At 38.1% G+C, this 11,479-nt stretch overlaps 2 protein-coding genes across 2 annotated transcripts; both read left to right on the top strand.

The window, feature by feature from the left end:
- The first annotated feature begins 3,284 nt into the window (after positions 1–3,284).
- On the top strand, positions 3,285–3,944 carry LOC103722932 (signaling peptide TAXIMIN 2-like). The gene is made up of 2 exons (XM_026799903.3): positions 3,285–3,382; positions 3,818–3,944. Exons 1-2 carry the CDS (start codon positions 3,285–3,287, stop codon positions 3,942–3,944), a joined length of 225 nt encoding a protein of 74 aa, XP_026655704.1.
- A 1,614-nt stretch (positions 3,945–5,558) lies between these two features.
- Positions 5,559–10,763, top strand: LOC103722931 (uncharacterized). Its single transcript, XM_008813667.6, has 3 exons — positions 5,559–5,962; positions 6,350–6,780; positions 9,844–10,763. The coding sequence occupies exons 1-3, from the start codon at positions 5,798–5,800 to the stop codon at positions 10,280–10,282; spliced, it is 1,035 nt and encodes a 344-aa protein (XP_008811889.1). The 5' UTR covers positions 5,559–5,797; the 3' UTR covers positions 10,283–10,763.
- The last annotated feature ends 716 nt before the right edge of the window (positions 10,764–11,479 follow it).

The following is an 11,479-nucleotide window of genomic DNA, read 5'->3' as shown; positions in this document are numbered from 1 at the left end:
TACATGCCTGTCACGGCCTAAGCGTTGAAATCACTATTTATTCAAAAACTTAAACTAATAAAATAAAATAAATTTATTTATATATTTTATTTCTTTTTATACTTTATCTCACATATCGAGCGTACTTTTTTTAAAATAAATGAGCTTAATATATAAATTTTTTTAATAATAGAGTTAAAAAATGTGAAAATAAAAATCGAGAAAGTAAATAAAAACTTAAATGAATAAAATAAAATAAATTTATTTATATATTTATATTTTCTTACGCTAATCAGCCTGCAACAAAAATCGTCAGTCACGTTGTTTTTAAATATTATTAAAAGTTAAAAAAAATGTTACCAAAAGTCAGAAAGAATACTGCTAATATTTTTGTCGAGAGAAGGGAAGAGGATCCAAATATGATAGGTACGCCGTATGATGTCACAGCCTGAGACCGATTTGTCGCCATCCCCTGGGAAATGATACGGTGAATTAAGCAGCATACTGCAACAAAAAGGTGTTATCAGCATCTTTTTCAAATCCGGCTATAAGCCAAAGAAAAAATACTGTAAATATCTTTTTATTACTATTTTTAGAATATTTGCTTATGCAATAGTGTCGGCAACTAATTATTAGTATTTTTAGAAAAATATAAGTAAACCGCGAAGAAAAGATCCACTCTTTTTTTTTTTTTTTGCTAAAAAAAAGGGGTAGGGGGGAGGAAGGGACAAGCCCACCCCCGCGTAGCAGCCCCCAACTGGGCCCCCGCCCCGCCAGGAGAATGTTCGATGCGGGCAGAAATGGCCGTGTGTTGGGCACCCCGACCGGTTTTACTCATACCCTCCCCACCCGTGAGCCCGGCTCAGCTACTCCTCTGAGCTCTGACTCGAGTCCCACGTGTGAGTACGTCACACCCGGCACCACCCCGGCTACTAGCGGTTCAAGAGCGGTCCTACACCACAAGTCCAAGCAGTGGCCAAAGTAGTAAGCTCCGGTCCACAATTTAATCGTCGCCGCAGCGATTCGAACTTGGGACCTTGTGGTTAGAATTGCTGCCCAGTACCACTAGGCTACCACCTTGGTGGCATTTGAACCACTCTACGCCAAAAAAAAAAAAAAAAAAACTATTATAAGCCAGAAAAAACACTGCAAATATCTTTATCAGTATTTTTATGGCACTATGGAGCTGCAACTTGTACCGTTATTAGATAAAAAATATTTATTTAACTTATTAACGTGCATTCATATCATTAAATAAGTATTTGATGTATATTTTAATATTTCATATTTTTAATTATTATTTTTAAAAATCTTTTTTATAAAAATCAAAATTGAACTTAATTTATTTAATTCTTTATGATCTTTTCAAAGTTTTATTGTTAAAAATGTTAAAAAATATTTAAAAATTAACTTTTATGCATCATCGTATTCATATATAATTTTTTCACAAACTCTTTAAGAATAGTTAATATATAATTATTTTAATTTATGCTATAATAAAAAATAATAATGATTTTTGATACAAACGATCTTAATATTATTATATTATATTTTTATCTTAAATAATTTTTGATTGTTAATATTTTAATATAAACTTGATCAAACCAATGATCTATATATAGCAATGCTAAGAAGATATATATGTACAATATCAAATTAGATGGCATCAGTGTGACCAAAACCAAGCTCCGCATAAAAATTTATAATTTAAAATTTAGCAGCAATTTTCCAAAATTTCATAAATTATGATATTAGTTACTGATATATTAGTTAAATGCTATAAGAGTAGTTCTAGCTTATAGTACTTTAAGTTATATACCATAGAATATAAATTTAGAGTGGCATTTATAAAAATTTATAAAATAGAAAAAATTACTTATTCGAAGATAGCGATATTTTTATTATAATGTAGTAAAAAAAAATACCAGTAGGTAGTAAAAAAATTCCATTTCAAATTTTCCATCAAAAGTTATTTTTATTATAATAGCTTTATCTCTTAGTTCAAATGGAATATTTCTTTTAACTACCGAACAAAACGTAGTGGAAGATGCATGCATGTCTCCTTTTCCCCTTCCACTCCATGGTGAATCGCAAGAGGGGCGATGGAAAGTGGAGTTGAGCGGGACAAGTCATGTTGAATCTCATTCTGTACAGTGCTAAGGGCCTGTTTGAGAGAGCTTTTGGAGGGCCAAAAAGCATTTTCTGGCCCTCCAAAAGTACTTTCTCAATTTATTTACCAAACATATATTAAAATGCTGCAACACTTTAGAAATATAATTACCAAATAGCAAACATCTTTTTTTATAAAAGCTTTACTTCAAAAAGTTCTACTTCCAACAACTCTACCGCCAACAACTCTTCCAAACAGGGCCTAAAGCCTAGCTGGTCCACCTGAAGGTGAAAACAGTTAATTATGGCTTGCGTAGGAAATTACAAAGTATACAACTATAAATGCAGCTCGTGTTAGACAAATTCGGAACCTTTTCGTCCCGGCTAACATATAATTTGGGTCAGATTAGACCAACAAATACACCTAACTTTTGTTGGTCTTATTGAAAGTATCCGCATGAGTTCACTCTAGATGATATCTCCATTATCACAACGTAAGCATCATTGAGCGTTCCTTTATTCAGGCTCCCAAGCCTTCAATGAAACATCATCACTTATCATCAATCCCTAATACTCCCTGTATATATATATATACCTTCTTCAAAAAAACTATATCTTAATCAAGCTTTTGCAGTTAGAGAAAAAAAAAAAAGATGATTGCAGCAACTAAAAGCGAGCATGCATGAATGGGAGCCATTCATACTCCCCCTGTCATGCACCATGCATGGATGTCGAGCACCAACTTTGTATATATTTTTGGACAAGGCCCAGATACCTATGCAGACCAGTATCTTGAACGGCGGATAATGTTACTTCCATAGCCTTAAAACAAGCAAAAACCGAAGCACACCACATTGAGAGGTCTAATCCTAACAAAAAGCCTAACCCTTTCGCCCAACATCAACCAGCTCAGATGATTTGCGTACAAATTTGCCCACGTATCCTATGCTAATGTGAGCATCTCTCTCTCTCTCTCTCTCTCTCTCTCTCTCTGCGATAAACACTCGAATGGCGCTGACGTCTCTTTCCTGGGAGGTGGTTGCACCCTCGCCTTCTCACCGTCAGATCGACTCCCAAAAGGGGAAACCACCTTAGTTTAGAAGGGAGAGAGACATAAACGAGGGCCGCCAACCCAAAGAGATAGAGAGGCTGAATGAAAACATGAATCAAGAGAGACGGAGGGAAAGCATGCATGCATGGCTCGTTGCAGGCCTCTGGGATTCTTGTTGGGATTGCCCTTTGCCATGCTCGCATTGCTTCTGTCCCTCGTTGGAGCCGTGGTGTGGTTCATTGGGTTAGCATCCATCTGCTCCTGCATCTCTCTAATCTTTGATTTTCTTTATGGTCCTTTTTTTTAAAGAATTTCATTTTATGGTTGCGTTTGAAATTTTTATGAAAAGGAAAAGGTCATTTTATTTTTATATTACAAAAGCTTTTTCCCCTGCCAAAAAACGATGTATTTTGAATTTGTCGAATCATTATATCTCAGCATTCAAAAGAATATTGCATATATTTATCTTACTTGATGCATGCGCATGATATAGATTGATCTGCATCTAAAGATATTCTCATTAGTCATAAAAATAGGGGAATTAATAGCAGTCCACTAAAAAATAAATATTATTATGAAGCAAAATCTTCTTACCGGCCAATTGCCTTTTTATGAAGAAAAATGTTTTATTTAAGATTTTCGATCTCTCAGTGGGTTTTCTTTCTTTTATTCTTGCAGATTTGTTTTGACCTGTATTTGCCCATGCTGCTGTGGATGCTGCGCTTGGGTGGCCAATTTCGCGGTCGATATGATACAGCTTCCTGTTAAATCGATACGGTGGTTCATTGATCACATCCCTTGTTAATGTGTGAATTATTTGTATGTATATATGTTTGGTTCTTTTCTAATTATTTAATTTAAATGATTCTTCATTTATGGCACGGCTGGAGCCTTCTGTGGTTAGATTGAATCATTCATTTTTAGATTTGCCTGGGCTTGATATATATATATATATAGATAGATAGATAGATAGATAGATAGATAGATAGATAGATAATTTTATTGCCTCACCACTCAAATATTATTCCTGACATGCGGTACCAATTTGCCAAATTAGTAAAATCTTTAACAAATATTACACCAGAAAATGTGAGATTGAATCTACATTGTATACCACTCGAGGCATCCTGCCAAAGTTTTTTTTTTTTTTTGGTTGAAGGGAGGCATCCTGTGAAAGTCATGAAAAAGGCTCAGAAGGTTAGAAAATACATAGGCGGCTGATGTGATACAAATGGTTCATTTGTTTGTGTAAATGCAAAAAAGAATGAAAGTAGATTTGTCTAAAGTAAAACTTTATCAGCCTGATTCACTTAAAAGCAATTGGCAAGTAGATAAAGCCCACTTCAAATTTGTCCGTTTCTCCTGTGTGTCTCGAGCTGCACTTAAATCATTTGTTTTTTGACGTAGAGATGTCATAATGCATATAATAAGAGCTAGGATTGTCTCTGGAAGCACTTCAACCATTGCAGAGAGTACAGTGCAAGTGTGGAAGTCTCTTGAGTCCTGTGGAAGTAGGATTCAGCGACTAGTCTTACAATTGAATGATACGTTATTTTATCTCTTACAATATAATGCAAATTCTATCCTTAATCTTCATGCACACCGTCTATAGTCTTCGCCCCCAATTCCACCCTGATCGTGGAGACGGAGCCTCCCTGCGGCCACCCTTCTCTTGCATTAAGGTACGCGTCGGGCTTTTTTTGGTATAAGTGGCGTAAATAGCATTGAAGGCTTTTTTTTTTTTTTTTGTTAAAATACTCCCAAGTCCCGCCATAAGAAAAGATGCATACTTGCTATTTTAATATAAATATATTAAGATAAGCATTCACACTATTTTAATATAAATATATTTTAAAGAATCAGAAAACAACAAGTTCCAAAAAAATCCTTAAGCATTATATCAATCCAAAGTATCTCACCAAAATGGTCAGCCATGGAAGGAACCATCCAATATGCAGCTGCATTGGCCAGTAGATTTGTCTCAATGTGAAGAAGATGCACCTTCGTGCCCAACTGAAAGTAGGAGGTGAGTACTCACCTTCCTAGTTTATCTTTAGATTCAGCTAATTACCAAAGTACAATTACCTTCAATTAAAATAAAATTGACTCTTAGAAAGTAGCATGCACCGAGCATGCAAACATGCTTTCTTTCAAACTAACATGGCGCATGCTGGCTTGGAGTAACCGCTATATATATATATATATATATATATTGTTTTTAAGTTAAGGCTTTTGCTGTTTATCATCTTTAGCAATTAACAGTCTAAAGGATATGTATGGTCATTTTAATCTCAGGAAAAAAATTAGAGTCATATAATTCCGACTAAAAATTAATTTTTAGCAAAAAAAAAGTCCAGAAAGGCTGGAAATGATATCACCAGGCCAAAGTGAAAAAGAAGAAAAAGAAAATCCCGACGCCAGCCACCATGAGAGCACGGCTGTACGTATGTTCCTCGTCGCCAGCTTCTTCTCGAACCTTCCACCGGCTTCTCGCCTTGTTTCTCTTCCAGAGATTTCCATCACTCTCTCCATGTCTTCTCCTTCCCCTCCCCTTCCCTTCCCTCAAATCCATCAGACCAACCATTCGCCATCACCACCGCTAAGTAAGTAGTAGAAGAAAAGCAGGAGGAGTCGCAGAGCGGAAGAGAAAGCTAAGAGATGGGAGTGGACTACTATAAAATCCTCCAAGTCGACAAGAACGCGAAAGACGAAGACCTCAAGAAGGCGTACCGCAAGCTCGCCATGCGATGGCACCCCGACAAGAACCCCAACAACAAGAAGGAAGCAGAGACCAAATTCAAACAGATCTCCGAGGCCTACGAGGTACGCAGTCCAATGCCCGATCTCTTCTCCCACTCGATTCCCACGTCAAATCCCCTCCAAAGATCGCCTTCTGTCCACTTATGTTGATCCGTTTTATAGGTCTCACCTCAAATTCTCCACCTGTTCAAATCCGTTCCGTAGGTCTCGCCTCAAATTCGCTTTGAGGATCACTCTTTTTCTCCTGTTGTCCTCTTTTTTAGGTCTTGTCCCCAATTCTCGTCCAAAGATCACGTTTTTGCATGTATTTCAGTTTGTCTTATAGGTTTTAGCTCAAAATTCCTCCAAAGATTGCACTTCTGGACGCCTAATTGTCCCCTTTTTTTAATCTATTATCTTGAATTCCGATCCACGTCACTTTCTTACCCTATTTTTTGCTGTTCTTTGTAGGTTTTGAGTGACCCTCAGAAGCGCGCCATCTACGATGAGTACGGAGAGGAGGGGCTCAAGGGGCAGGCCCCGCCCCCGGGGGCCGGCGGAACCTCCTTCTTTCCCGGCAGCGGGGAAGGGCCCACAGTGTTCCGCTTCAACCCGAGGAATGAAAACGACATTTTCGCCGAGTTCTTCGGGTTCTCGAGCCCGTTCGGGAGCATGGGTGGCGGCGGAAACGGCGGGATGAGGGGTGGTACCAGGTTCTCGAGCTCGATGTTCGGGGATGACTTCTTTGGGTCGACGTTTGGTCGCGGGGAGGGGCCGATGGATTCCCGTCAGCCGCGGAAGGCGGCGCCGATCGAGAATTTGTTGCCATGCAGCCTCGAGGATTTGTACAAAGGCACCACGAAGAAGATGAAGATCTCCAGGGAGATTGCGGATATGAGTGGGTAATTTTCTTCTCTAAATCTTTTTTTTGATCTTAGAAATGCTTTTTTATTTTTATTTTTTTTGCTCTGTTTGATGGGAAAAAAGTTTTTTTTTGGCTCTGGTTTGCTTTGTTTGGTTCGATTAAGAAGTGATGATAGATGGGTGTGGAAAATTGTATCAATTAAGTGCGCTTTGATTGATGAGATGCCATGTTTATATGATTACACAAGCTTCATTTTGAATGGTATTACTTGCGCTTCTATTTTATTACCGTTTTAAGTATTATGAGTGAGAAATAGTTTACTTAGTTTTATTGTTTGTTGAAGGAATGCTATGCTATTATGTTAATTTGACTGCTTGATTTAATTATTCTTATTTAGGTGTATTGTGACCTTAATATATAGTATTATTGATGGTTTTCAGCCATCCGCATCTAGAAATTGAGTTTTGTCTGCTTTGCGGCCAACCATATGAACAATTTGATTAAACTTACCTACTAAGATGGGCATTTTGATAATGCTGGATTGTTCTTTTCCATGTCCATATCAAACTCAAACTTCGAATTGCCTCACAACATCAGTTTATTGTTGGCATCCTATAATTGTTTGTCACTCTCCTAACCAATGCTAATCAATGCACCCTCTGATGATGAGCTTCTGCACGTTTCTTTATGACTTTAATTGAGGTGATGGCATGTTGTAGTGAATAGTCAGAGACAACAGATATTTGAATTGGCAGTACATGTCATAGGTATATCTGCTTCTTAGCCAACTCACATCTCTCCATCTGCACACAAATGTCACTCCAATAAAGATTCACAGGTTAAATTACCAGATCCTGGGTCTGTTGAGCATATTTCAAAATTAATGCTTTCGCCTGTCAAGACTGTCATGTATGAGGAGATATTTTTATTACCTTCAAGCGACCAATGGGGGGTAGTGATCACTTCAAGATATTAGCAAGTAAAGCATATGCATGCGTATCAGGTATGATGAGGCAAGAATTAGATGCTACTTCTGCCAAATTTTCACAGGCCAGATGATAGAGGAGATACTAATCCTGTAGCAAAGAACGCATTCGTTGCAATAGTGCACATGTTGTTGAAGCATCTCCTGTAGACTTTGCCTATGTTAGATCTTTGATGGAATAAACCTACTTCATGGGGAGGGGCTAAGAGCCGCCTATTGTTCATGCTGCCAGCTAGCCAGCTTTTCTATCCATTGCTAAATGAAGCTGCTGAACTACCATCCCCTCCAGCCTTACCTGATTTGATGGGAAGGGGGATTTGTATGTGGCAACTAGATGTTTTGTTGAGTTAGGGAATGCTGTAATGTGATTTTGGTTGGACAGAAAACTATCCCTACCTGCACTCAAACCATCTTCTTTGACTCTTTCTGATCCTACTACCATTTCAAAAGCTGATGAAAGAAACATTGTATGTGCTCGACTAGCTTAGTCATCCCAAAAATTATCTGGTGCCAAGAATGCTACAAAGTTACAGCATAAGAGAACATCGAGATGGAAAGAATTGGTGATAGGTGTTGTCCTTAGTTCACTTGCAGCAAAGAAATCCCCCTCTTGCAAGGATTGCATTAATGGTGAAATGCATTGGTCCTCCTTTCCCAAAGGATGTAATTGGAGATTCCTGAGTTGATTCATAGTGATTACTGGTCTATTCCATGTTGCTCGCTCTAAACTGTCCTAAGTATTAGTGGCCTAGTGGGTTGGAGCTATGAATATGAGCACTTATGTTTCAAATCTAGTTCCTACTGAAGTGCTTATTCCTTATGACCAATGGTGGGTGGGTTGCGGTCAGTTGTAGATATTTGCAAGTAAATCATATGCATGTGCACCAGGTCTGAAGAGATAAGGATTAGATGTGAAATTTGTTCTTTCTTATCTGGCTGCATCGGGACTTAACTAGAAGGGAGAATGACATCCATCTAGTTGTAGCGAGGAATCCGACTGAAACCACCAACATCTAAGTTGAGTAGAATCACTTAATTGCAATTAACTATTGTATGCCAAAGCAAAGGAGTTCCTCTTATGGGATTGAAAGTACTATAAAAAAGAGGAGGCCTGATGGGAGACTCAATTATGGGAATGAAAGGATCAAGCAAGAGGAATAGACGATAAGAAATACGCCATGTCAGTAGGAAGACTGCAGCTTTGATAGAGTGATTGATCTAATAGAGATAGCTTAGGTAAAATTTGTTGGTAAGCTCTTGGATGCAAAGAAGCGCCCCAGTGACGTTTGGCATCCCATTCTAATTCCGCATTTTAAGTTTAGTTTTTTTTTTCCCCAAAACTTCAGCTCGTGTTTTCACTTTTATCACTATGGATTGGTGCCAAGATCGGGTCCTAGGCAAGCTCATCTAATTTTCACAGCCAGCACAGTCATAATGAAAATGGTTACTTCTTGAGTAAGCAAGTATTCAAGAATGCCTGGCTATAGGGGCTATAATATAATAGGTGGGATGTTTATTCAGTACTTCAGAACTAGATGTCAAAGCCTAGATTTTTTCATATGGTAGTTATACTTGTATCATACTAAGAAACATATCCAGACAAAAGGTGGCTAGTACTTCAGCTTCACGTATGCAATTTTTTCATGGCTTGTAGAATAGAGACATTTTTTTGCTCTGCAACTTACATGTGCACACTGACTCGATGGGCACCTAAATACATCTCCAGAAGTGTTGGAGAATGTGGACAACTCCTAACTATTTCATCAGTGAAGCATCTGAAGTTTACTCTTCTGGATTTATTGAGTGAACAGGATGCAGGAGGAAAATGTATCATCATCATCATCATCATGTTTTTGTTTCTCATTCCAGTAGATGATGAAGTTGTTTGTGTACTTGTATCCTTTTGATAATTTGGTCGATTCTACTGTATTGTTGGCTTCCATTTCAACTGTATCATGTCTCGCCTTACTAATTTATAGGTAGATTATATGCTTTTTGAGACTTCTGCTGATAGGCTTGATAAAAATTTTCCATCTTCTTAGCGGCTTCAATATCCACCAGATTGGTTTGTGATTTCAGGACATTACTGAACTAATGATTTGATCTTTTTTCCAGCAAAACAATGCCAGTGGAGGAAATCCTAAGCATTGATATAAAGCCTGGTTGGAAGAAGGGAACAAAGATCACATTCCCAGAGAAAGGAAATGAACAGCCCAATGTCATTCCTGCGGATATTGTTTTCATCATCGATGAGAAGCCACATCCTGTCTTCACAAGGGAAGGGAACGATCTGGTTGTGACAAAGAAAATCTCTCTTGTTGAAGCTCTGACTGGCTATACTGTCCATTTGATGACATTGGATGGTCGCAGCCTGACCATACCCATAAATTCTGTGATTCATCCCAGCTATGAGGAGATTGTTCCTAGGGAGGGCATGCCGATACCGAAGGATCCATCCAGGAAAGGATACCTTAGAATCAAATTTGACATCAAGTTCCCGACAAGGCTTACTTCTGAGCAGAAAGCTGGGATTACAAGACTGCTCAGTCCTTAAGCCCGAAACTGCTGGAGGGAAGTTGTGAATATTTTTAGTTGAGGGTTTGCTTGAGGGGACTGATGTATTGTTTAATGACCTGATTAGGCATTTGCAATGAGTTTAATCTGATAGCTGAGATGTAAGATGTTGAGAAATATAAATCTCATATTGTTGCCTGAGATTTCTTCTGGTGGTGCTGCATATTGTTCAACAAACGCTCAAGAAAAACAACGGTCCAGACTATATCTTGGATCAAGATTCAGGTTAACGCTGAGGTTTTCAAGGGAGTTATTATTTATATATGTATACATAACCACTACTTTGGGATGATATGTGGTGATGTTTGACTGATGTCGAGCTTCAATTCAAGAATTTATGATTGTATACCACAAAAGGTCTTGAAGAATTTAAATCTATTGTATTTATACCCGCTTCAGCTGAGGTGTGGGTGCATCAATATCACCAAAAAAAAAGAAAGAAAGAATTTAAGTCTATTTTATTCTCATGCATCAAATGAATTTTCTGTCTTTCAGCTAGACATGTTTTTAGTGCATCTTGCAATCCAGCTTCAATTTTTTCCCGGCTGACTGATTCCAATCACTGGCACAAAGCTGATCTAACGGAAATTAAATGGCCTATGGCTATCTTTTACACAATGAAAAAGAAGAGAAACAAGGTGGTGGACTTGTTGCATGTTTTCGGAAGTATTGTAGATGGTAAGTGGTCTTGTCCTATGTCTCTCTACGACTTGTCATGTGGCTTGCTAACTGGCTTCGTCTCTTCCCGTTTCTGGAGATGCTTAGGTAATGGTAGTGATCAAAGTTTAGAATAAAAATGTTCGACCTCCTTAATTGACCCCACCGGTTCTCAGATATTTGGAATCTTTGTCTCATCATTCTTCTTCCTAAGAAAGGATCATTGACGATAGGCTACACAAGAGGGTAGCCCTCAAAATACCCCTACTCCCCAAAGTCCAAGGAAGGCGGCATTCAATCCTAGGTCCTGGAAATATGACCACCCCATTTGACTCACATATTCAGGATTTCCTATCAAAGACTTACTGGCACTTTGGGTCCTTTCATTTGCCCCTTGCCTACCATATGTAGGATTTTTCCCATCTCCTTTTTTCTCTTATTTTCTGCAGAACTTCATAAACCACAGTTTTTACACAGTTTTTTTTATTTTGCAACACTTCTATGGAACTCCACAAATCAC

Source organism: Phoenix dactylifera, chromosome 1, assembly GCF_051530095.1.
Source record: "Phoenix dactylifera cultivar Ajwa chromosome 1, Ajwa_hap1_PhDact_Kaust_v1.1, whole genome shotgun sequence".
Taxonomy (NCBI): domain Eukaryota; kingdom Viridiplantae; phylum Streptophyta; class Magnoliopsida; order Arecales; family Arecaceae; genus Phoenix; species Phoenix dactylifera.
Note: the sequence above shows the minus strand (reverse complement) of the source record. Positions and strands in the feature narration are given on the sequence as shown.

Bases quoted from the DNA above. Each gene is read 5' to 3' on its own strand.
- LOC103722932 (XM_026799903.3), top strand. From the start codon at position 3,285: ATGGCTCGTTGCAGGCCTCTGGGATTCTTGTTGGGATTGCCCTTTGCC. The intron at 3,383-3,817 runs GTTAGCATCCAT...TTATTCTTGCAG, and splicing joins GCCGTGGTGTGGTTCATTGG to ATTTGTTTTGACCTGTATTT.
- LOC103722931 (XM_008813667.6), top strand. From the start codon at position 5,798: ATGGGAGTGGACTACTATAAAATCCTCCAAGTCGACAAGAACGCGAAA. The intron at 5,963-6,349 runs GTACGCAGTCCA...TGTTCTTTGTAG, and splicing joins AGATCTCCGAGGCCTACGAG to GTTTTGAGTGACCCTCAGAA. The intron at 6,781-9,843 runs GTAATTTTCTTC...TCTTTTTTCCAG, and splicing joins GAGATTGCGGATATGAGTGG to CAAAACAATGCCAGTGGAGG.